This window comes from Rhipicephalus sanguineus, unplaced genomic scaffold (genome assembly GCF_013339695.2).
Source record: "Rhipicephalus sanguineus isolate Rsan-2018 unplaced genomic scaffold, BIME_Rsan_1.4 Seq215, whole genome shotgun sequence".
NCBI lineage: Eukaryota > Metazoa > Arthropoda > Arachnida > Ixodida > Ixodidae > Rhipicephalus > Rhipicephalus sanguineus.
The window spans coordinates 75438-102720 of NW_023614786.1; the positions used below are offsets into that span (position 1 = coordinate 75438).

The 27283-nt window shown below is 48.7% G+C and overlaps 1 protein-coding gene across 1 annotated transcript in view; it reads right to left on the reverse strand.

Moving 5' to 3' along the window:
- Window positions 1-15604: 15604 nt before the first annotated feature.
- LOC125756581 (pleckstrin homology-like domain family B member 1) overlaps window positions 15605-27283 on the reverse strand; it is a 127340-nt gene continuing 115661 nt past the window's right edge. Inside the window, exon 16 of the mRNA XM_049411468.1 lies at window positions 15605-15793. Coding sequence (XP_049267425.1) covers window positions 15605-15793 — 189 coding nt within the window. The remainder of the gene's footprint in view (window positions 15794-27283) is intronic.

Below are 27283 nucleotides of genomic sequence, written 5' to 3' on the forward strand. Positions count from 1 at the left end.
ATAAAAAAGAAGGAAATCGCCGGCCGACATTCTGCCGAGAAAATAGTAAAAAAGGACTGATGATTTGGACAATAAGCGAGTAGAGCACGTGTGTGGTAAGTCCTCCCTCCCCCCCCCTCCCCCCCCCCCCCGTTTCCTTATGTTAATTACCAATTACCGTGGAAGAATCACAACTCGAAGCTGGATACATGGCATTCTACCAAACTCTGAGCATAATAGCCGAATATGTGACGGACACGCTTCACCGATCCTTACGCGTTTTTTATCCTTATCATTAACATCGCGTATTCGATAGAAACCGTAGCAGCTAGCTCCCGAGTGGCAAACTAAAATGACAATCGTGGTTCAAGTTCACCATTTCTGAAATGTTATTCTTGTTGTTACTATACAAAATGTTTATAACAGAAGCTCGTTCCAACTAAAGACAAAGCTGCCAGGAAAACTCTTGTAAAACATGTATGTACAGAATATGTACGGTAACAACAGTGTTGAGGACGCGCAATAATGGTTGTGGTCAACATACAGCGAGTAAGAAACAACTATTAGGTAGGGGACAACTACAGTAGACTAAGCAAACTGGAAAGGTGTATCGTAGATTAGAAATAATAGAGGGACGCAAAATGGACGTTCATTTATCGACTAATTAGTCATCAAGTGGGTACTTCAATCCCCTGCATTCGAAATAAGCGAGTCAAATAAGCAAACCCCAGAAACAATGCAAAGCGTAGAATGATTTAACAAAAGTAAGTCGGCACCAATACCGCCAAATTGTACGACAGAAACCGGAGAAGTACTTCTAGTTGGAACCCGAAGAAATCTTGGCACAATGAAAGGCCTCGGGGTACGTTAAGTCACCGTGGCCGGTCATTTGCCCCGCGAAGGAATAAAGAGTCAGAGGCCGCTCCTCGTGGAGATCGCGGCGAAAGATGCGTATATCTTCACCACAGCAAGAGCGCACGATAGCGCAATAGCGTTTCGAGCCAAGGAGCGCGCAGGCAGCGCGCGCGCGCGCGCCCCACGGCGCGATATTAATGTATATGCTAATAGCACGCCTTTTGTGCGCGTGTCCGCGCATTCAGTCGCGAACAAATGCATTCGCTGGCGGCGCCTCGGCAGAAAAGGCGAGACCAGAAAGAAATAAGAAAAAAATGGGGAAGGGGGGAAGCACTCGTTTATTTTATTTCACGCGTCGCATTTTCAATTATGCGCACAAGAACCAGCGCGGCTGCATGGCACAAGCCACTTCACTAGGCGCACGGGAAAATTATTATTGCTGCAACGACCAGTGTGTGTTTACAGTGTGCGTTACGAAACAATGCAGCTGCACTACCACGGTGGCACTCGGTGAGTCGCACAAAAGGTTTTGCGACGAATCAGCTGTACGCGATCCCGTTTCCAAGAGAGCAAACAAGACAGTGGCTAGCTCGGAAGGAAGGAAACTTATTCGCGGGCTAACCATTGCAGCGAAGGCATCCACTGATCGCACCATGGGGAAAACGTGCAATTGCAACGCTATTGGTTGAACGGCGAAATGAAGTAATTTTAGCGCTCATTTACTCGTCTTTGCGAAAGAGGACATATAACAGTCTTAGCACTGACTTCAGATTCCGCGCCATCGACAGGACCAGCATGCATTATTGTAAAACTATAACTAGTTCCCATTATGGAACTTGAACCAGGTGTCGCACTTATTACATACATACGGAAGAACGTAGGCGCGAATGGCCGTCGTCTTGAGATTTCTGGCTTCGCAAACTGGTGTTCTTTAACAAAATGTTGCGCTATAAACGCAAGTATTCTCTATGGCTCTGTATGTGCGCGGAGTCCTACTGCGTTCTGCGATTAGAAAAAAACTCCAGGCCTGCGCGGAAAGCGCAGCACAGTCACAGTGAAAGCTCGAAGAGCGGCATTTCTACAGCCCGTTATAAACTATCTTGTGGCTACTAATACAAGTACACTAGCAACGTACACACTACGCACAAATTATTTTTGTGAACTTGGGAAGCACCCACACGACATTACTCGTCATTCTGCGGAGAAGAGAGGTACCATCTGTAAGGTTTGTGCAGTTTCTCGATGCGACAGCTGATGACGATGAAGAATTAAGACTGAGCCTTCTGGAATAGGTTGGAAGCTTTAAAGGACCACTAGTTACGTAATTCACATTGTGTGACGTCCGGTCGTTATTTAACTCTTCCACCACGCTTTATAACATATGTTAACGCGAGAAAAGAGAGAGAGGGAATTAACCTCGTTGAGACCCTGAGGAAATGGATCTTGGGAGCATTATGGGTGTCCTTGGCAACCAGTGGAAGTACACTTGCGAGGAACCCACTACGCCATAAATCATCATCATTTTGTGAAGTAGAGAAGCAGCCACTATGCAATTTTTCGTTATTCTGCGGAACCGTGCCCTCTGCTAAACACCTGTAAGGCATTATGTGCACTTTGCTGATGCTGTGGCTGACGACGATGAAGAATTATGGCAGAGCCCTTGTATTGGGTTGGAAGCATTCAACAACCCACTCGTTGCGCAATTCGCATTCTGTGACGCCTGGTTACAGAATTCGCGTTGTGTGACGCTTGGCTTTATTTTACTTCTACCACGCTACATTACATATGTTAATGTGGTTCCTTCTCGACATGAAGCCTGTATAGTCTTTTTGCAAATCAGTTTCAAGCACCGGCATGGCTCTGAGGTAGAACGCTGGGCTCCCACGCAGGAGGCCCAGGTTCGAACATCGTTCCATCCTGGAATTTTTTCTTATTTCGTTTTTTTTTCTTATTTCGAGCGATAGTGGTTACGGGCGGCGGCGAACGGAGTTCTGAACGGGTAGCTGAACGAACGGAGTTCTCCTAGTGATAGCACCACGTGACGCCATTACACCGCATTACACTGCAAATACAAGCATTCGCAGAACCCAGGGAAATGATAATAACGAAAGCCTGCGCGCACCTGAGGCACGCAGCGAGCGTTTGAGGCCGCTGAAGAAACAACAACAAATCAAGGCACTCAGGTGAGCCAAAGAAACCGAGAAATTCGAGACGGAAAGGTATGTATACGTCTCGGGCAATCACAACATCGCGAGGCAGCTAGGCAAACAGATGCGGCAGTCGTCTATTAATCAGACGTTGGCGCACGTTCTCGTGTTTCCGGAACATGGATTCCCTTGTGAGCTCAAACAAGCATGTGCGAAGCGGAAGGAGAAAGGAAGCTGAGAGAGGGTCTCATGAAAAAGTGAGCAGAACTGAGCCCGACGCGAGAACCTCTTACGCCGTACAGTGTTTACCAAGAGGCAAATCTAACCAATCTTCGTCCAAAACGTATCACTAACGAATGCGGGCCACGAGTGGAATAAGAGCGCTTGCGAACGAAAACCTCCGTGAATACGCATGCTATGCAATACGAGTACGGTTCCTGCAAGATACCGCTTTCAGAAAGAGTGGGCAACACCATAAAAGTTCTACAAAGGGCCAAGCCGTAGTTGAAGTGTAACGAACATATAAGAGCAGGTTGTCATTCCATATTGCGCCAAAGTGATACTCCTCCACGAAACAGTCGACACTCGGCATTAGTTATTTCCATGGTGTCGTTTCCCGTTTTAGCCATTAAATACGTATAATAAACTCCACAACCTTCTTTTAGCAGGCTGCACAACCGTATGTAGATACCGTTAATACGTTTCTTGAGCGCACTCTCTCGTTATACCGGACACGTCACTAATATCCCTCGCACATTATGACAAACCTTATATCTTATATTCTTATATCATTATACCTGCTTTATCATTAATCGTTTATATACGACCAAAACTAACAGAAGTTTTTTATCAGTCGCGAATAGTTTAAGCTCCCAAGCAACACGGAGAAGGGCACAGGCAACAGCGAGCGCATCCCCCACCAGCGGTCGAGCTTGTTTATCAACATCGAGCCCGTAATTAAACTTGCTGCCTTTCTTTCGTGGTGGCTCGCGCTCCATGGAGTACGCGCTTTCTGTTTCTTTCTTTCTTTCTTGTGTGTGTGTGTGTGCGTGTATGTCTGTCTGTCTGTCCTGTCTGTCTGTCTGTCTGTCTGTCTGTCTGTCTGTCTGTCTGTCTGTCTGTGCGTGCGTGTGGTGTGTGTTGTGTGTGCGTGCGTGTGTGTGGGGGGGGGGGGGGAGGGGGGTATGTGTGCATGTGTGTGTGACAGCATCAAGCCTATCATAAGGCATTATGTCGCATTGATGACCCAAACTCTCGCTTCGGCTCTTCCATTGCGCCTATTGTTATAAGTTTATTCCCGCACTATTCAAAATTAATAATCGAGATTATTACTCCATGCTTTCTCAGCCTCAAAATATGCGTCATTCATCGAACTTTCGCCCTCACCCCAACCCATCCCCATTTAAAAATTTTTTCTCTCGAATATGCGTTGCTTAAAGCCAGCAAGTTTTCCATTGGACGCAGAACGCGAGGCTTTACGTCTGCTCACATTACGAGAAACGAAAAGTCGCCGGAGACCAAGCTGCAGGCACGTACATACGTGCGATACAGCGCAGTACAGTAAGCACGGCGTCACAATAGTGCGGCGCGCCTTCTGACAACACACCGAGAATACTACTCTTGTGCAACTCTCGAGACGCCGTGACCGTTCTTCATTTCGTGAGCACCAGTGTGTTCCCCGCGGATCTGGCTGAAGTTGTCTCGCGTTTGTTTCCATATAATGTTCTCTGCACTCAACTACATCCACGATCACGTCCCCGTCTTAGACTTAGCAAACCGTCCACAGCTGTGTTTGCCGCGCGGCTAATCCCTTCCGGCGGGGAAACGCACAAAAGAGGAGGAACGCAATCGAAGAAGTCAAAAAAGAAAAAAAGGAAGTGATCGAGCACAGCCAAAAAAAGGAAAACCGCCGCGCTGACGGACGCCACTTCTTTATGAACCCCGGTGTTCCATTAAACACGACCCTTCGTTCTTTGCCGATGAAAAAATACATAAGGAAATGGCTCAACGCAGTTCAACAAGAACAAAACCCGCACACTTATTTCAGCTTTTCACTTCACCACTAAAAATACATAGCTTCAGACCAGCAGTAGAGACGACCATGTTGAAATGTTCAGGGCAACCTCCGAGACCTACGTGTCGGTAAACTTAGCGACAATAAATGTCTGCCTCTACATCAAGGCGTTTATTTTCATGTTTTATTTCTTTTAACAAGCTGCAGCGTAAACATATCAGGAAAAATTTCCCTTTCAGAGCCGTATTCTTTATGGACGCTGACGTTGCAGGTTTCAATACGTATTACGAGCTTGGAATAGATTAAGTCATCATTCAATAAATGCAGTGATCATTTCACGTATATTAAGTACTCCTAATGAGAAAAGTCTCCTATTTGTAACGTCCTGGACTTAGTCTGATAACGTCACCTGATATGTTACTTTGACACCTGCATGTTGCATTTTTCACATACCAAGAAGTAGCCGGCTCCTTATATGTGCACTATAGATTCATTTTCATATCGCATCAACAAAACAAGAAAAACCATGAGTTATCAATTAAATATATTACACTTCTCGCCTGACATGACGTGCCAGTGCGACACGGTAAACCATGTTTAAATATTTCAATTTTTGAATAAATGTTGGATGAAAGCCATCAGAGTGAGGTGGGTCGAACGAGTGCGCTACTAAATGAAGCTAAAACGCGGAACAACAGCCAAAGAGACGATTAATCTCGAGTCATACTTAAGTTGTCCCAGTTAAAACAGTAGAGCACTGCCGAAGCTGCAGATGGCGCGTAATTACATAAACGCGCTTCACAATGCGCTTAACATGCAAATAAGAACCATTAGTAAGTAGCCAGCCAATTTACTATTGCAGGCTGCAAAGCAAGGACCAACTTCAATAAAGCACGCCCCAGATAGCTTCGCGAGTTTGCCCTTAAATGAGACGACGTGTTAGCTTCAGAACACAGCCGGCTAATGAGACGCATAACGGCAATTGCCCGGATGTAGCAATGGCTCCTATGCGAGCATTGCTAAACGGCTCAAGAACTGCGGAGCAGACCAGACGAAATGTGCCAGCAGCGTACGTGCAACAAGAAAGGTGCGGATCGATTTTCGATCTGCCACTGTTCGCAGGGAGGACCGGAACAACTCGCCAATAAGAACAGCGCTCCATTGCGCGGAAACAAAGTCGGCAAACGAGGCCGCAAACGCCTTCGACGGGGACGTGCAGGAGGAAACTGCATGCGGATGATGTACGCAACAAGCGACTGAACATTAGCAAGATGGTTAAGCGGCTGAGAGAGATCATTTATTTGCAGGCAGAGAGGTCGGCCTGAGCTAGTGCGCTCTAGCGTGCTACTCTGCACAGGGGAAAATGGAAAGGGAAAAAAGGATTGACGAGGGGTGATGATGGGGAGAGGAAAGAGTTATGCGTATATACAATAAGCGTGTACCATAGGGGTTTCGCAGAGTCTGTTGTCCAGTCTTGTACTATTCAGAAAACCTATAGCAGCCTTGACAGCAGCTATTGACATTGTCTGATCGCACATTGCTGACAAAATACTAGTCTCACTTAGCGTTGCCGCACCGGTTGTTAAGCAGCTGAGTTTGCAATATAGGTACTGTAGAACAGACCGTGTTACAATGATGAAGCAAGAATTGAACTGGGAATTGTTGTCTTCACGCCGACGAAAGTTGTTAAGGCTGAAACTGTCCTTTTTTTTCAGATATATTACAACAAGGCTGGGATTAATAAGGAAACTTGCTTAAAGACACATTTTAGTGTTTCTAAACGTAACGATCATAAACTCAAAACCAGTGAATATCAGCACAGGACGTGCATGTTCGCCAATTCTTTTTTCTTTTTTTGGAAGTGTGTACCGGAACCGAACAAGCTATCTGAAGGTGGTCAAAATGAAGAAATATTTTTATCTATGTTATAACCCCCCCCCCCCCCCCATCGCTGCTGTAACGCCCCAGGACAATGCGGGTCATCCTTGAATAAAGATCAGATCAGATCAATTAAATTTACTGATTGCTCTGGGAATTGGTGGGATGGGCCTGGATCCCGCCTAGGCTTCGGCCAAGGGTTGCTGGCCCTTGGCGGCTTCCTCGGCTAGGTGGCTCTCGAGTCGCAATGTCTGCACTTGTCTGTCGTATATAAATCTGGGATATTATATGCATGATAGCTGGACTCGGGTAGGATCGGGTTTGTAACTGCCGCCATTCGACAGACTGTTTTTTGCTTAATTTCGGGTGAGGCGGTGGGAATGTACGCCTCTGCAATCTATGGTGTACTGTAATTTCGAGAAATGTGGTCATTCTCTCTTCCCACTCCCACTCGTCGGTATTCCCTGAGACGGCACTAATCGATGCTCGGTCTGTAAGCCCTCGAGCCATGCGGTGGCCGCCTCATTGCTACCTTCTGATAGTGTGTGAGGGGTGTCCATATCAGATGGACACTTTTACCTTGATTATTAACGAGTTTTAGAATTTGCAGTGCCTCTGGGGAGATTCGGCCGTTTGAATAAAGAAAAGAAATAAATATGCGTAGCGTGTCGCTGACACCGTGTATATGATGTCTGCTATGCAATTCATGAAATTTCACGCCAAAAGAATACATGAGCCACGTCGAACGCTATTTAAAGACAAACGGTTCAGAGAGCAACAAAAGCAGCATCGCTATATCGAGGATGCACAATTGGACGAGGCCTGCAAACCTCGCTTTCTCCATCCTAGCGAAAAGAAGACAGTTTCCAACTGCCCCTACCGTGATGCCACCAAACGCTTCTGTAGAACACTCACACCGCGCACAATATGGTCGACATTATTCGCTCACTAAATTAAGTAATCTGGATAGACGTGCTTTCCCTATCGCGAAAATACTTGGATCAATGTCATGCCCAGCTAAACAGCGAAGTACCTCGACAGCCTGACGGAATTTTCTTAAAGACAGTAATTTAATTACTTGATTTGATTCGGCGATCGTATGAATTCAACGTATTGTGTGTTTGGGAAAAGGCAACTTGCAAAGGACATTCGTGTCTTTCCCACATATCTTTGTTCTTACTGAACTTTCACATGACTGCTTGGGTATCTTCGTCACTTCTCCTGGATTGGTTTGTTCACACTTTTTCTTGTTCATATTTTACGTCGACTCAGATTGTCGTTTGCCTCTGCGATGTGTATGTTTACTTAGAAGAACGGGTGGCTGATATGTTTACCTGCGTAAATATTACGATACCTGGCTGTGATGCAGCGTACATTTTCCCATATGTGTGCAATTATTAAACAACAAAACAGCAACAGTAGTAGCTATGAACTCGAAGAAGTGCTAACTCATAAGTCGCAAATTAGGCTTACCACTACTGAAATCTGTTTGCCCGGCGCCCTAATTTAGCGCATTCGCCGGACGAAACATCAAAAATTTCCAAAGTTTTATATTCAATCTAATTATCTTGTGGTCACCGCAATGCGACACGCCGTTATAAAATGTGTCATGCCGCAACAACCTTGATCAGTTTTTTTTTTTTTTGATCCAGTGATCAAGTATTCTAGGCCTCCTTGCCAACTTCGCGCGATGCTGTTTGGCCCGTGAAACGTCAACTTAGCTCGAGAGGCCAAAAAGCAGATTACATAGCCAACTTCTAAAGTGGGAACGACCGCTCCTCTACCACTCTCAACTCGCCCTGATGGATCAACTTCCCGGGGGAGGGGAATCGTTTTCTTACCTTAATAAACCTTTCAGGTGCAACAACCGCAACAATTCAAATCGACGCTTTACGCTTGAAAATCAAACCTCTGAAACTGCGCCGTAGTTGATCCAGAGTTATTCGTAGTTGACTCAAAGAGCTACACGATGAACCCACATCCTACGATGTCCGCAGCACGCTGCAGTCTGTGGCAGTGCTGCGGCGCACGCACGTATTAATGCGATTAGCATTCTTAGCTATACTTCCTCTACCAAACCTTGTAAGTCAGCGTGTCTTCGGCAATAAGGCGCGCCGCTACGTTGCTTGAACGCTAATCACATTATATTGTCGACAGCGATCGCGAAATCTGTTCTGCCAGATTTCATTTCCTTTATGTCTGAGTTATTTCTATTTACTTTTTCTTCATACGACGAAGCTAAAATCGTTCGTGTCTCTCCTTAGGCGACTCATATTATGTGGAACGACATCTTGGAAGAGCATCAAAAAAAAAAAAACGACATCTGAACATGGCGCCCGAATGCTTACCGTTCAAAGGGTCGAAAAGACGACGTTACCAAGTTTACCGTCAGAGTACTGCCGCAAGGATATCTAGCATGAACAGTCAGCGCCCAAAGTTTGGAAACCACGAGACCCAAGAAAAAACATGGCTGATCCCTCTGTCATAGGAATCGGTATAACACGAAAGTGACACGTGTCTTCACAGAAGTACTGCTTATTGTGTAGTGATATATGAGAGCTTGTACAATGTCTATTCGTGTTTGGCAGCTATAGCACCATTTGACGTGGATGCACCCATGTTGACAGCATGTCTATACGCGACGACTAACGCCCATGATCATGATTAAACCGTTGCGCATGGTAGCTGAAGGTGTGAACATATATTTGGACACAGCGAATCGTGAATCCCGCGTAAGGATGATATCAACAAGCTCATAATCAACATTGGTACCCGGTATGCACTTCTTCAAAGCGTCGTCAATTAAGGAGAGAAACGGCACGGTGTGCGCTTTCTAGTAATGGGTAGCCGACGCCTGTGCTCACGCATCATAACACACACTGCGCTTCAGCAACACGGGAGGTAGAGGTTCGTAGCCTGAGCCGCAAACGCGTGCGTCCCGCTGGCCTCTGTTTCGCAGGCGCTGCTCTCGCTCCACCAAGGCACGACATTCGCCCGTCGAACTCGCCTCCTTTCTGCAACGCATATGCAGCAGTTTGTTAGTCGGTGCTCTCGCAATTGAAGCAGTCGGCGGCGGAGAAATCCCGTTGGTGCACGTGGGAGCTGCACTACTCCGATGAGCCGACGCACGCTAACACGAAGCCAAAGGCAAAGAACGTAACTGCGTCAAGGGTGCCTCGGCGACGCCAGCGCGGCCAGTCTACCGCTCTGGTATCGAGACGCTTTAACCATGACCTCCGATATCACGTGTAATCTCGGAGTAAGCGCTAGTAAGTGTCGAGCGTGAAGCATTACTTCTTTTCACATCTCACAGACGGCGGCCCCGCTCCGCCCGCCGCGAAAGAGAATGTGTGAAAGATATAAGGCGCGTTCGCGCCGTGTCTAGCATCTCCCGAGTTAGCTTGGTCGGTAGTGCGTCGGGCGCTTGCCGTCGCGGCCGCAACGTCGTGGGTTCGATTCCCAGCGGGGTATCTTTTTCTTGGTTTTTTTCTTTCTCACCCGTTGGCGTCCATTTATCAACGTCATATCCGTGACGGATGTACTTGGTGGACCCCGGCATAAAACACTGTCGTGTTAAAAGCTCAATATTCCCGCTGCTTCGGCAGGTAGCCTGGAATCCGGCATTTTCTGAAACGCGCTAACGTACGGTGCAGTTCGACCGAATACACTCACAAATTGCCGGGAAGTTCAGTTTTCTCAGACCTATTGTGGTCTCTGAACTTTTGTCGCCGACTTCCCTACTAACGCCAACGTCTGAAAGGAGAAAAGAGTAACATTGCGAAAAACCGCACTCTCGGTACAGCTGTCCATACGAAATCATATTTAGAGCACACCTCGCCGGTGAACTGCCGCGTTACGCCGAATGATGCACCCACCGACCTACGCTGCCGCAAAACAAAGGTAGTGCACATTTCCTGCCTCGTGTCCTCCTCCATATGCGTTCCACTGCAGTTGAACTTGCGGCCAGGCTAGGCGCTTCCGTCAACGAAGAAAATTGTAGGCTTTTATATGGATGTCATCTTCCTGATCTGCACAAGACCGTAACCATCGTCGTCGCTTCGCCAGCTTGTATCGTGAAGTCAGCTACCAATAATAGGGAACACTGTTGGTAGGAAGCGCTCGAAAAAGCAATGGAGCATGACCATCGCATGAATTCTCGAATCACGTGGTCAGGTACGGTATATCCTTAGGCCTGCTGCTGTAGCAGGTTGATTCACTGTACCAACAAAGCGGGTATTTCTTTCTTCTTGACGTAATGAACCTTTCATTTCATAGAAGTCCTACAAGGCCTTAAAAGTACCAAAGATATGCGGCTAAAGCAATCGTAACAAAACTTATGAAAGGCGAAATCGGCATCCACCCGCTTGCTGCACACAGCTACAAGGAAATCCGTACTGATATCTCAGAAAGTAAGGATTCCTAGATTACGAAAAATCTGTCCTAGTCAGGGGTTCGAACCCGGGACGAATGCCTATCCGAGGCGATCGGCCTACCAACTGAGCTAACCAGGAGGCTGGTAATTGCCAGCGCGAGGGCGAATTAATCGACAATTCGAAGCACATAGACATTTCATATGAAAAATGAGTTCTGCGGAATCACGCAAGGGGCGAAAGGGGAAAGTGGACGAAGGCGAATCCAGATTGCGGGATTCCGCAGAACCGATTTTCCGGAACTTACAATATCACAGAGCATGACCAACATATGCGCATGTGCTCCGGAAACCTATAGTGATGCGCACTAAGACGGGAAAGTGACTGCCAACATTCGCGCCCAACGCAATCGCTGTTTTCTTTTTAGTCAGCGGTACTTGATCGTGATGCGCATCGGAAACCGTGGAACGCGCATTGCGCGCAATGCCATCCGGCCAGCGCGACACCGAGCACGGAGTAGAAGTCTGGGCCTTCTGGTTCGACATCACAAGTCGTAGCGCTGAGACACAGAGAGGACTTTCGTTACGACTTACAGCGATAACTGATTCATTGACTCACTCTTCTGGTCTTTCTGACGTCATCTCGCGCTTTGGCCGCTCTGTATTTGTCTGCTTTATAAAAAACAATTGTGGCATATTAATGCTTATACCCGCTAGTCATGGCTTGAAAGACCTTCAGTGCGAGGAAAAAGTCCCGCATGAATTCTACGCGTACACACAAGCTCTTACAGCACCCGCTAAACAAAAACTGCGCGATAAACATGAGAGGAGGAACTTTAGAACTACCACTAAAGTGAGTGGGAAAACGCTTTCGTGATGAAAACAGTACTGCTATAGTAAACTGCGAACTCTCCTCGAATTAGATTAATTAAATGTACTTATTCTTTACACTAGCTAGCCTATTATTGTTATCCTTACAATGCGCCTTGCCTATATGTCTTTCGTTTCCTTTTACGCTAACTAAATCCGCATCAACACGCTGCAATCAGTACGGCGGTCAAACGTAATCAGAGGGAGCTCATCAGCGTATTCAATGAGAACGTCCGTGCGGTGAAGCGACGATGACCTAAGTGAGAGCGCGGCCCTCTGCGGGAAGTGAGCGGCCTGAGGGAGAGTGCTGAATTGCAGATCAGTTCACGTCAGCCGCTGGCGGCTTATTATGCAGATGATATGCAGCGGGGACAAAGAGGAGACGAAAAGTCGCGCGATCGTCTCCTCCGTGTCGTGTCGCTCAGCACGACGACCGCTCCGTCGTCCGAGCCTCGTTCAGCCGCTGTTAACTTCGCGATTTACCGAGTCATTAACAATCTCGGGAATGCATCCCGCCCTCTTGGCGTCACAGGGTGAACGTTGTCGTAGTGATCACAACTTCTCTCGTTAAAGGGGGCTCTGAGAAAAGCTATCTTGGTTTCAAAGCGCGAATGCTACCATACTGACGGCAGCTTTCAACTCTAAGAACGGTTGTACGTTTCAGGGCGCCTACTTTTACCGCAACGATAACCGTCATCTATCTCGCGTGTCTTTCCTTTCTTTAACGCCGCGCGCACTGTAATTCCAGGTCACGAACGGCGTGCTCAAAACCAACGTGACACAGCATTCTTGATAGTGAAGTGTGGGAAGCACCGAGATTTTAAAAACGCAAGCATGCCATATGGCGATTATTCTTGCTGGACGAAAAGAGACTTTGGAAAGTAGGTGGTTGGTAGGTTAAAATGGTTTAACGCCCCAAGGCGACTCATGCTGTAATGGAGGCTTGCGGATAATTTCGACCATCTGGGCTCTTTAACGTGCACTGAAATCGCACTGTACACGGACCTCTAGCTTTCCGCCTCCGTCGAAATGCGACCACTGCGGCCGGGGTCGAGCCCGCGGCTTTCGGGTCAGCAACCGAGCATCATAAGCACTGTGCCACCGCGGCGGCAGTGCGAAATGTGCGAGCTATTTTTATGGCGTGCTCATTAAAAGCAGCTTCAAGAACAGCCAGGCAAATCACCACTTGCACCGGCATACAAGGCTGCTTCTCTAAAATATGATTGATGGACTATGTTGGTGGGCTGAGACATAGTAACGCGAGGAATAAAACGACAAACACAAGAACTTGTCTTCTTTCTTGTGTTTGTCGCTTTGCTCCTTGCGCTAATACGTCTGAGCCAGTTATGCTTCTCTAATACATTCGCGTATATATTCTCGAGCAAACGAACTGCCCTGTTATTAAAACAAGACGTAAGTTCAGGGCAATATGGAGGCCTGAAGTGATGAGAAATCGTTGAACCCAGCGACTTTCCCTGTTGACGATCTCTCACCGTTGCACATAACGAGGAAGTCGACACTACTACAGCAAACTCGGTAATGCTGCCCAAGGAGTTTTCAGCAACACAGACTCATATAGATTCATTTCCACAAACGGGCCCTAAATGCACTAATTTATATATCAACCACATTCACATTATATGCTAAACATGTTTTTAATCAGTGTAACTGTTGCGTTCCGCTAATTTTGTTAACTCCCTGTTTGTTCATAATGACCTCTTTAGGTATCACTGAGATATTGACGCTGCCTTTGTTACGAGTAACATTTGGATGTTTTTCCTTTTTATATGTTCTTTTTTGTTGTTCAGTTTTCTAGGTATCAACATAGGAGGTCCCGCCAGCGGTTTGTAACCTTGGGACCTCCTTCTGCCTATTTACTCGTATTCTCTTCTCGCACCACTGATGAGGATTGATTTGCACTTACCACTGCTGTTCTCCTATAGGGCAGCAGTGGTAATGGTATATATCCTTAGTATTCTGATCGCGTGGTGTTGAACAGTCGGTAGTGGTTAGCCGAGTCCTATACATGCTACTCCATGATTTCATGCACTAAACTTACACCGATGTCTACTGAACGTCATCAAACATAGCAGCCAAATTCACGGCGCACTTCACACGCAAGAACTTACGTCATGCCGCACTAACAATATGTTGGCAATCACATGTGATCACAGCCCGTTCTTACACGAAGTACCCTCCCATATTTAATAAATCCATGTTTGGAAATCAATCCACGTGGTGGACAGCTTCATAGGAACTGGCGTCCAACAAACATGACAGCGAAGTTCGTTAGTGCATAAAAGTCCTTAAGCATAATAGATTTAGTACGGCCTAACCATGTACTCGTAAAAGCAGTTTAAGACCAACGTGGTGTTGAAGAACTTTCAGGCCATTCCGGGCACTTCAACAGTAATGCGGCAAAAATTCTAAAACGCGATGCTCGCGCCACAGCCATGTGTCGCCAATAATTTCTTCCGATAGATCTAAACACCACGGCAGAAAACTGCAGTTTCAGTCACAAGACAGCATTTCAGAACATGTGGGAGACACGCTGGAAAAAAGAAAAAAAAGGCTACCATAAATGAGCTTTATGAAGCCACGAATCCATTGTGCTCACTGACAGAAGCGCACAATGCCGAAGATAGTGATTCCTCGCACATGACTTGCGCAACCGAGAAGCACAAGAACAAATGTTTTTCTGCTTCAAAATGCGCACTCTGACACTTGTTCGGGTATGACACCACCTACACTCGACGAAAGCAGGAGCAACTGCGCCAGCGATAAAGGCTGATAGACACGTTCATGAGCGCACGTTGACAAGACACAGATTAGCAACAATGGCCACTCAACTGAGCCTCCGCGGGAAAGATAAGATGTACAAGCACCACCTACAAGTGTCGTCGGCGAGGTTACATAGCACGTATGCGCACATTCCAGCTGTTCATGCAGTACGGCGACCATGGGTCGGCAAACTCACCCATGAGTCGACTCACTCAGACTCTGATCGACCCGTGGGTCTGAGTGCGAGTGAGTCTGAGTGAGTAATATTTCAGTGAGTTTGAGTCCTAGTGAGTCCGGTCGAGAAAAAATTGAGTGAGTCTGAGTCCGAGTGAGTAAGGTTGAGGAAATTTATGGTGAGTCTGAGTCCGAGTGAGCGCTAAGCGCAAATATATTTCGTGAGTGAGTCTGATGAGCTCCACATTTCTTACCGACCTATGACGGAGACTGCCATTACCTCAAACGTGTTGCACCTTGAACAACCCGCGCGGACCATTATATTAGATAGAATGGTTTGACCAGACAGACTCTAATGCAGCGAATCCACACCGGCGAGGTAATTTACTAATGAATTAACTTGGGATGTACCAAAGCCGCAATTATCCGCGACATTGTCGCGGGTGTCCCTGGTTCCGTTTATTGCTCTCGGCATAACTTTCTCGCGGTACATTGCGCCTTCGTGAAACGAAAGGCCCGCCGTGATACTCGTGCAGTTCATTCGCGTAGACGAACAGTTTCAGGGTAGGAGTGCGCTGTTACCTGTCTGCGCACGCTTCCGCCGCCTGAGGAGGAGCTGCCGCTGCTCGTTGTCACAGTGGTGCCGAGGGCCTTGTTGCGCTTCAGGCGCGTCACGTATCCCATGAGGATGGCCGACATGACTGTCACAGCAGTTCGCTTCACCAGCTGTCAAGGCCGATCGCACGAAAATCAAGTCAACGCGATCGCGAACACACCTTCTCAGCGGGCTGCGCGTACCAAGACCACGCGGCAGCGAAGTGTCGCTGGCAGAAGCCCGCCTCTGCCGGTTGTCGGGAAAAGGCGCGATCTGAGTCAGTTCGCTAGAAGGATGGTCGTGGCACGACAGCTGAGAAAACAGGCGAGAGGGCCACACGCGCGCATCTTGCTGGCTGTTTGCTTTCTTTCTCCACGGGAACGGCAGCTAGACCGCAGAGGGTCAGCAGGGGCGTACGGATATATACTGGGATCCTGGAGAGTCGCGTCAGTCTCGGCAGACTACAGGATGGAGCGGCGAAACCCAGCGAACACGTCAGCGCTCTTCTCACCTTCCCGAGAAACACTGAGAAGCAGGCGCAGCAGTCGGCGGACACACAGTTCAGAACTGTCCCTGCTTCTGTCACTATACTTCAATCAACCGCTCCTGATCCTTCCTCCTGCCCTAGACACCACCGATCTTTTTACGAAGCCTCCCTCCCAAAACTGCAGCAAATCGGAGGCGGCAAAGCCAGCGTGCCGCCGATTCAGCAGAAAGCCAGGTCGTCTCGGCACGACTGTGAGCTGTCAGTCGCCGGCTCCTGCCTCGGAGTTCGAGGCCCTCAGGGGAGATCCGCGCACTAAGAGTCGTCGCCGAGGCCCAAAGTGGCTCACGTGGAATGCTTCTGTCGGGGGAGCACTACACCGAAAATAGCGGTGCACGACGATAGACGTCTCGAGATGACGACGAAAGAGCCGCGGAAGAGGGCTCAACGAATAGGAGGGCGTGACACGGCTCCCGCACCGGCGGTGGTTCAGGCGCTCTAGGCGTCAGAGAGTAGATACGACGCGTCGCCACGGCCCCGCACGGGTCACCAAATGGCGCGCGCTCGTCGACCGGCGGCTCCAAAAACGCGCACAAGGCACGAGAGAGCGCCCGTTGCCGAGAGGCGGCGCCTCCGTGAGCCGGTGACGTCAGACGGCGCGCCCAATCAAACGCGCGGTCACCGCAGGGCGCGAAGAAATAAAGCGCCAAAGGAGCGCGACAAAAGTTGGCGCTTGCGGAAGGGAGAGACGAAAACGGAGGAGGATGGAGAGCGAGGGGGATCCGGATGCCGCGGATTGGAACGGAGCAGAGCAACTCGGACGGGCACTGCTCTTTCCGATTTTTGCGCGCTTCCTTTCGTAAAGCCACGCACCGAAGAGAAAAAAAGAATTATTGCGCACAGCCGGTCTTTTTCATTTCGCGAAGCTAATTATCTTTGGCTTTTTGTCGATCCCCCCCTTGATCTCGTATCCAGACTAAGGATCAATCCCGGTAGGCAAGCGCCAGCTTGGACAGCGTGAATGGGGCGAATAATTGGAACCCAGAGCAAGGACGTCACTCCGGCCTTGATGCTACGAAGAAGATGAACTTTGAGAGACGCACTGGAGAGCCGCTCTTTCTTTGTCGTGTTAAGCATTTCTTTCTCTTTACTGTTTCCTCAGTGAAACACGGAGCAAAATGCCAACTCAGACGATGGATCACCACTCGCAGAATTCCGCACAATCAACTACGACAAAAAATTCAAGCAGGGTGCCTCGGATACAATAACGCGCGCCGGCTTGATACCGCGCTGTTCATGCGCGCTTCGGGAGCCCCTACGATGGCTATATGTGACTGATGGAGTGAGTATAATTGTTTATTACTCGGTTTCACTTCCCGGAAGTGTCCCCGCCATTAATGACGATTGATCTTTCGCTTAAGCTCTCTGGATACCTTAACCCGCAGCAAAAACTTCATTTGTCATTCAACTAGCTAATCCACCCAAGCGTCAATTTGCCATATTTTCAGAACTTAGCCCCAGCTTACGACTTCAGCCAGAATGTCGTGAACGAACCCCCAGAGCTTGCGAGAGTTTTAACGAACGAATTAATATAATGTGTTGAAAGAGTGTATGCTTGAGCATGTTGGTAATTCATGTGAAAAGCACTGTGTCCGCGTCGCTTTTCGTCCTTATTCATTTGTGCGCTCAAAAAAGTGAGACGTAACATGTGTGTTATGTTCAGCATGCAAGCGCGTTCACTCTCCTGTATCAAAATATAAACAAATACAAGAAGTGAAGAAGAAGTAGAAGAGTTCATTAGAGACGATTATCTTTACGTTACCAGGACACTTTCCTTGGAAGCAGCTCTAAGTTAACCGGTATCCAATGCACTCACGAAAAGTGAAAAACAAAACGGTTAACGATACGGACAGCTGCAGAACCAACCGTTTTAATTTATTCATTGATAAGGTTCCAAATCTGCCAGTATGGATGTGTGCGAACCAAATCAACTCGCCAATACATTTCTTAATTCTACATTTACTCATGGAGCGAGCACTATAAAAAATACTGAGATAAATCCGTATGGTTACGTTACGTTTCTTTCGCGATCCCTCCCAAGAATGAGATCTGCTAGCACAATCAACAGGTCGCGCTGACGAAGAGAGGCGTTCAATACGAGTCCCGTTATATCGGACGTCTTAACCCGTAACATTACGGTTATTTGTTCGCCAGTGGTGTGGTACACTTAAGCGTGTGCCAGGCCATAAAATACCGAAAATGTTGAAATAAGGGATGTAGTAACTACGCGTTAAGGACTCTGAGAAACTGGTCACATTCCCTCATACACGTTAACCTCTCTACGCTGCGAGAGCACGACAAGAAGTAATGAACTAGAAACGAACTCGAGACCGGGTGATTAATCGACCGTGGCGGCGTTATGAGTCGGCTACTGCAGCAGAAATAAAGAGTGCCGCTTGAAGCGCCTATTCGCGAGTGACGCATGGAAGCTCGAATCCTTCACCAGCCGTCATCAATCTCTCCAGACTGCCCCCCCCCCCCCCCCCCAGTCAACCATGCAGCGTGGGCGCGCTACACAGCCCGCAACCGCTATACCAGAGGGCAACGAAAAACTATACCACTTCCGCGGTGGGTAGCCACGGCAGCACAGAACACAAACAAACAAGCCGGCTAGAGCCGCAAGGAGGCACAGCATCGCAACGCGGCAAACACGCACTGCACGTTAGTGGCGCGGCGTCGCCTTATTAAAGCCGCGAGACCAGGGCGCGAACAGATGGACCTCGGGTCCATTGATATCGCGGGTCGCACGCCACCGTAGATCACCGCCCTGCCCGCCGGCACGACCCGACGAGGGCACGCGATGGCGCACTGCTGCCCACTGCGTGGATGGCGCAAGCAGTCTGAGGACCGTTGCACGTGAAGGCGTGTGGGCGCGTTCACAGACAGCGTAGGCGTCCCAAACAGGCCGGCCGGCCCATTTTATTAGCGATCAACGGCCGCGCGCGCATCTCCGCAATCCACCGTCGCCAACGCACGGACGGTTTGTTATGAGGCGGCACCGCGGCGTGTCCACGCATCCTCCCCTAGCAAGGTTGGACCCCGACTAACGTCCTATAACAAATACATATACGGAAACAAGAAGGGCACCAGGCCAATATCGGGCGGCGACACGCCCTGACACAGCAAAAGCAGGCAGACCATCGTTTCTTCCACTCGTGAGCACGTTTCCTGCTTCGGAATCACGGGTCCACTGCGTACGTTGTTGCTGCAGACCATCTTTGCCAAAAGACGACCTATATACCAGTGACCATTTATGATACAGCGAAGCCGCGGAGAACGTCCTCCATTGAAGAAGACCGGGCCTTTAATATCTGGTGCCTAATTCACCAACGTTTTGATTCGTGAGGACATTTGTCATGGACCAGCCGTCTGACAAGCGAATAATTAGACACGTCCGGCCTAAACACATGACAGAAAAAAGAAAGATTTCCTGCGAACCCAACATACTTTCGGAAGTGAACGCTCCCGATGGCTCAGTCTTAGCATGGCTCCTCAAGCTGATGTACACAGAGAGCGCTATTCCCAAAATAGAACACCTGCAGATGTAGAGTGAATAAAGGCTGTATCCCTATCTGGTCTTTCCAGTTACCAGTTCTTCCTTTACTTAAACAATGATAGCACTGCAGTGTTCATCAATGTCCGACAAAACGTGAAAAGTTCCAGTCGAGCTGTCGTGCACTCCGCGGAGATACTACAATCTGTAAAAAAGCAGCAGCCGAGCCAAACAAGACAATCCAAATACCTGCAACGGACGGTCTCCTCTCAAAGCTTTTTTTTTAGCCAAGAAAGAAACAGACAAAATAAAACAAGGCACGGACCGTGTAAACACGGCCCTGAGGGAATACAGTAAAGAAAGAAACCCTCAAAAAGCATTACAACGGAAGAGAGCCTCGGCGGGCAAACGATGCTATAGAAACAGGTGGTCCAAAGGAGTGAGCAGCGGGAGATGAATGGCGTTCGCGCGCATTCCGAACACGCGCCGCCGTGAAGCTTTTCCCTTGTGCGTCGGCAAGCACTTCGTGTATAGCTGTCGTGCTTAGCGAGGAGCGACGACGAACCGGAGGTTCGCTAATGGAGCCCGCGCCTCGGTAGCGTGCCGTTCGTGCGCACACCCACGCAGCCCCCATTATGCCGCACTCTTCCAATCGGTTCTGAGCGGACAACGGAGACCACTGCAGTATTTAGCCTTCGGCGCAGCTGTAACGCGTACGATAGTGCGACTGAAAACATCAGCAAAAGCGACCGCGTTCGGCGACAGCCACGAACCTGTAGGAAACCGAGGCGGACATAAGACGGAAACGTTCCAAGAGCCGCCAGTTCCTTTCCCCGCACTTGCATTATTAATAATGCGAAAGCCTTAGATGCCTCATCAAACGCGAAAAATTAACTATCGGCGTCGGCGTCCCGCGGCGTCAACATGAGTGATGCAAAAAATCGTTATCACGTGATGACGTCACGATATAATCTCATCGCGACGTCACAGATCGTCAAAATTTGTAACGTCGTTACATGACATATCGTCGCTTGGTCAAAGGTGAGGTGCAGAAAACTCACAATGCCTCCGATCCCGGAGGCTGTGCAAAACCACGTTGGGCGCAGAAAGCTTTCAGAGAGCGGCGGGGCAGTATCAATACATCGACCGCGAAGAAGAAGAAGAAGTGGAAGACGGCTTTTGCCTTCGAGTCGTCTTAGGCGAATGCATAAGGGACCTTGCGAGTTTTTCTTTATTTTTTCTCGAGCGATCTTCCGCAAGGCATATGCCCAAAAAAATTAACGAAAGCGTATCAACCTAATGCACGCCGCTCTGTATGGTGCAAGAACTGCAGCCATGCATCAGCGAATTTGTTCCGCGTAGTGCTATACTGCGACCTTTTTTTTTATTTTTCTTGCTTCGTGCGAGCTCCTTTGTTCAGCGAATTATATCGCTTGCTAGTCAAATGGGGAAGCGCGCTGGCGCACCCTCTCCGCCAGAGCGGCTTGCTTCCGGCAATAGCGGATTACACGTACCTATATACCGAGCACTCGCTTCGTAAAAAGCATCCGGAACGGAGGTTTTCCGTCCTTGGCTGCCGTTGGCGAAGGTTTGCGAGCACGCAAGCAAAAATTTACACGCACGAACTCACAGGCGCACGCAAGAAAGAAAGAAAACCACGAACGCGCCTGAGTACTGCCCTGAACGCATAAAGCGAAGTTCATGCAGAAACTTTTGAGAGCCGACAGCATGGTATATTAAAGATTCAATAGGCGCGCCGGAATGACGCCTCGATTTTCAAGAACACAAAATACGTCAATGGCCGTCGTGTATCTCGTGTGCGTGACACACACACACACACACACACACCACACACACACACACACACACACACATATATATATACAGAGAGAGGGGGGAGAGAGAGCAAGCTTTACTAGGAAGAGAAAGAGTACAGGGCAACGAATTGCTCGTCGAAAGACACCTCATTCCCAACTCTACACACCAATATATAGTGAGAGAGTGTCTCTGTCCCCAAGAGGACGAAAAATAATTTCTAAACACGCCTCACGCGACAAGTGTGCGCAGATAACCAAGCAGTCAAAGACGTTGATCAGAAGTAATCAGCGTCATCATGTTTCGTGTAAAAGTTCCGAGAGATATAGTGTGATAATTAGAGGAAGCTCAGTAACATAACAGTTGCCTCGAGGTTCGTTTCGTAACGTTATCGGCGTCTGTCCTCGACACACTTTTTTTTTTTCATAGCTCCATGCCAACGGCCCGTGTTGCCTTCCGGTAGAGCAAGGACTTGCCGGCCATCGGGAAAAATAATTGGACAGCCTATACAATGACCATCGCGAATGGGGAGCCCCAGTATCGCACAACGTCGAGCTGCTCGCGAGAGTCCGAGCAAAGCCAATTATCCCGAGGCGCCGATCCAGCGCAAACGAGGTTAACGTCTTCTAATTGCCGCAAGCGCAGCCACGGTCGCCGATCACTTTGGTGACGGAAAGCTGACGCACCCTTTTACGCAAGCCGTGGCTCAAGGCAGCGTGACAGGGAGAAGGCAGCTGCGCTTCGTCGGTGGTCGATGCGCGTTACGTGCACCGCAGGGCAGCAGCCAGCGGAGGCCAGGCAGGCCTGCTCATCAGAGCACGCCAACTGCACCGGACAGGAGAAACGAGGACGCAGAAAAGCTAACATAGGAGCTGGGGGCAACGCGTGCCCCATATATATAGTGTGTCATCCTTTCGGTTATAACGGCCAGACCGTTTATCGGGCATAGCAACGAATGCATATTGGCGTAACAAGCTTGTCTTTTTGTTTGTTTTACTTCTGCCATCTCTGTGTGCGCCTGGTAAATGCACGCCAGAAATCCCGGTCTCGGGACAGGGTTCAACCTTACTTCGTCGTGTCTGTGATAGCCGCGCATAATATGGGCGTTCTCCCCGAAGTTACAGTGCACTGTGCAGGGGTTGCAAACATTAAGAACATCGTAAATCAAGATTGATTGATTGAGTGAGCCCGAGAAAGCCATATATATATATATTATATATATATATATATATATATATATATATATATATCTATATATATGCAGAACCGGAAGTTAACATTCAGCCAAGTAGAGCGACAAGACAGCTCAAGCGATCCCCCCTCTTATAATATATTATATATAATATATATATATATATATATATATATATACATCTATATATATATAGAGAGAGAGGGAGAGAGTGGGGGGGGGGGGGTCTAAGGGCGCGTGAACAAATGCTGCAGTAAATATCCACAACAAGATGAGCATGCATCTGCTGCAACAAAATCCGGAAACTACACAGCAGTTCGTAAAGGAATGCCAGGATATTCACCAGCGGGACCCGCGGAAAGCGTGCATCTTCCTGGGGCTGCGGTTTGAAGGTGATATAAGTGCTAGGTGACTGGCCAGGGGTTTAAGCAAACAAAAGACGCTCAGAATACTGATGAAAAGAAAAACGAGAAGGGAGTGATAGAACCGGAGTCAGTTTAAAGCAATCCAATTACGAACACTTAGCGCTTACCTAGAATAGACAATAAGGAAAGTTAGCTACATTAGCGTAAATTACCATTCACAAGCTTTCTGAAGTTGTGTTTGCAGCCATTCGTAAAAGAAATCTTTTCTATGTGGAGTCAAGAGGAAAAGTCTGGAGACCACAGACATCGTTACAACATCGTTAAGCAGAGTTCTTTTCTCCCAGCACGGAGATAGAACTGAGGTGGTCCAAGTCTCGGCCCGAGTTTGCGTGTTCGATCCATGCCGCATTGACAAAATTCGACGTTGCGCGACTTGTCATGGAATATTCTTTTTCGTTTTTCCTCTTTCTCTCTTGCCGTGAGCCTCTGATAACTTTTTGCTCTCAAAGGTGCATCTTAACGAGACTCCAAAATCTCACCGAAAGAAAGGAAGGAACACACAGATCGGCGCCCCTCACGCCGTCCGGAGTGTCGCAAGAGAGAGACGCGAAAGAATAACGCGGGGCAAAGCGGGCTGCTCCTTCCCAGAAAAGGAATTTACGAGTTCCGGGAAGCGACAAAGAAGCACGCGCCTGCAGCGCTGCGGAACCACAGGTGTCGTGGAGTGCGGCGAACGTCGCGGCGCCTCCTAAACGGAACCGATGGTCCAGTCGCCGAACAACGACCTCCCCTTTTTGCGGCAGTATTTTGCCCCTATTTATTTCTTTCCCTCAGTTCCTCTCTCTCTTCACAGTTGGTCGGCCATGTCGATCGATACACGGCTTTCTGCAGCTTCCGTCGCCGACAGGCGCAATGCCGATATACATCTGCACTTGCTAAATTCTTATGCGGCGAAGGAGACGAAGACGAAGTGTTGCTGTAGCTGAGTGTTTGCCGTTCATCTTCATAGTTTTCTCTTAATTTCGCATTTATACGGGGAGCATAGTTCCCTTTTCGGCGGAGATGGAAGTGGACTCACCTGCACGCCCACCCGATTTGCCGGCGTCCGCGTCGGCAGCCTCAAGGAAGCGGAACTGCGTTTCCAGTGACAGTGAGGCTACCCTTATTGACACTGCCGAGAGCGCCGACAGCTCCGACGACGAATACGTGACCGTCATGAGCCAGAAAGCAAAGCGGAGGATGCTCGGGCATCGGTGGACGCATCTGCTGTGAAGGCCCCGCAAAGCCCGCCGAAGTACACCGTCCTCTTCTTGCCTACGCAACCATCCATCAACATGAGGCTACTGAACAGGCAAGCTGTGTCTTCAGAGCTCGAGTTACTGTTGCCGAACAGTATTGAGGATATCAGAGTGAATCCCCGGAAAAATGTTGTAGCAGTGGACGTCGCTCAAGCGTCAGCGTTAGATTCACTGAGCAAAGTCGCCGTCCTCGGTGGCATGAATGTTCGCACTATCATTCCGCTAGGAAAACAGGCAGCTACAGGCGTCATATATGACATTGACGTGACCATCTCGAACGAAGATCTGCCGATTCTCATTAAGCCTGCTAATGATGGGCCCCAAATACTCCAGTGCCGTCTAGGAAAGTCGAGATGCGTGAAGATTGACTTTAAGAGTGATCGCCTGCCGTCACATGTTAAGGTGGGTCATTTCCGACATGCTGTGCGGCCCTTTGTTCCTAAGCCGCTTCAGTGCCGAAAATGTCAGAAATTTGGTCATGTGAGTGCCGTCTGTGGAAATTCTACAACATGTTCTCGTTGTGGTGCACCACACTCTGCCGACAACTGTAAGGCTAATTCCTATAGTTGTCCGAATTGCCAAGGGCCCACGACGCCACATCAAAAGAATGTCCGAAAATAAAGCAGGAAATTTCGGTTTTGAAGAAAATGGTGAGGGACCGTTCGACTCACCGAGAAGCGGTTGCTGTCGTCAGGCGACATCGTTCTCGTCGCAGACGCTCATCTAGAAAGTCTGCAGGTATCAAGCCTGCTGTAAAGCCTCCTTTCGTTAATCGGCCTCATCACCACCGCCGAACAGAAGGAACACGCGCACTGAGAATGCTGTTTCTGGAAAGGACGCTGTGGAAGAAACATGGCCATCACTCCCAAGGATAACTCCTGCAGAAAAACTGGAACGCGACCGGGCACCACGCTCCGCATCTCGCCTAGATGAGGTGACAGAGCGTGACCGTGAAATTTTGATGATGATCAAGTCTCTCATCAATGCTATTCGCACGCTTGTAGGCAATACGAACACGCCTACAGCACGATGCGCAGTGCAAGTATTGGATGCCCTGAGTCCAGTGCTTGCCAACTTTGCATAGACACAATGGCTCGTTCACTGCCTTCATTCCGAGATGAAGTACGCAGTGCGACAGTTTTCCAGTGGAATGCCAGAGGACTTAAATCACGGATCTCATGTTTTCGCCAGTACGTTTTCCGCAACAGGTTTCCTGTATTAGTAATATGTGAACCAAATTTGTCAAAAGCGATAAAGCTCTCTGGCTACGAAGCCTTCACTTCATCGACTTGTGGTGAGCCCAGCAAAGTAATTGTGTATATCCGTACAGACTTAACCTACATTCCACATTTGGTGCAACCCCATAACGGAAATCAGTACGTGTGCCTCCGCGTTGCGCAGAAGAAGGTAGCCTTCACGCTTATCGGCGCCTACATCTCACCATCGGGTCGGTTCGACGGTGAGAGACTGCATGACATCTTGATGGCGACACCTGGACCCTGGATTGTTACTGGTGATTTCAATGCTCATCACTTGCTTTGGGGTAGCACCAAAATTGATTCCAGAGGCCGGAAACTTGCTGAATTCGCCTCACGCCACGAACTTAACGTTATGAATGACGGCAGTCCAACGTATTTACGTGGTTCGAAATATAGCAGTTGCTTGGATCTTGCATTGGTGTCACGGCGATTCACTCAACAAGTGCGATGGTTCACTGATATTGAGACTCACGGCAGTGACCATATTCCAACGTATTTGAAGGTCACAGGTTTTACAACTTCCTCCTCATCAACTTACAGAAGAGTTATTGGACAATGTACAAGACAAAGGTGGAAGAGGCATGCGATGATATCACGTGCGGCCTCGAGGAGGTAATTATAAATGTGATGGAAACGGTTAAGTGCGCCTTTACGTACGTATCAAAACGTACAGATTTCGATGTGGAACTTGAACGATTACGAACGATTCGTAGGCGGGCTGAGAGGAGATACAGGCGCACTAATTCGATTCATGACCTCAGAGATGCTCGACGTCTACAAAAGAAAATCCAACGTCGAATGGACAAGCTGGAGGACCAACGGTGGAAGAAATTTTGTGAATCACTCGATCCTCGCAAGCCTATGTCGCTTATATGGAGGACGGTGCGTGGCCTTGGCTCGACTCCACAACAACAACATCCATTCAGCACATTGGCTCTCCATCAAGGCCGTCTGCAGGTTGACGTTGCCGAAGATTTCTGCGTGAAGATTGCGGGCAATGTGGTCGCCATGAGTGACGAAGTTCTCGGTGATGTTCCTGTAGCGCGCGTCTCTGAACTGAATGTGCTTTTCTCACTCGAGGAACTAGATGCGGCTCTAGCCACCTGCAGGCGTTCATCGTCACCTGGGCCGGACGGCATTACATACGCTGCTTTATGCCATCTTGGAAGGCGCGGCCGAGACCAACTGCTGAAATGCTACAACCAGTCATGGAACGATGGCGTCGTTCCCGAAAGGTGGAAGTCCAGCCGTTTGGTACCGCTCCTCAAACCTGGAAAGTCGCCGCTTGATCTGGCATCATATCGACCCATTGCGCTGTCCAGCTGCGTGGGGAAAGTAATGGAAAGAATGGTTCTGACACGTCTCGAGTGGTACCTAGAGCGCTACAATATATATCCAGAGGCTATGGCTGGTTTTCGAAGAGGCCGCTCTTCTATTGATAATGTCATCGACCTTGTAACCTCTGTGCAACAACAGAAATACCTCAAGCGCATCTCGGTTGCAATGTTCCTCGATGTGAAAGGTGCATACGACAACGTAACGCACGATGCCATCCTCGATGCCTTGGCGAACGTTGGAATCGGTGGAGAAATGTTTCGATGGATTCGGAGCTACCTACTGAGGAGATCCTTCTTCGTGCATACTGCGGAAGGCCG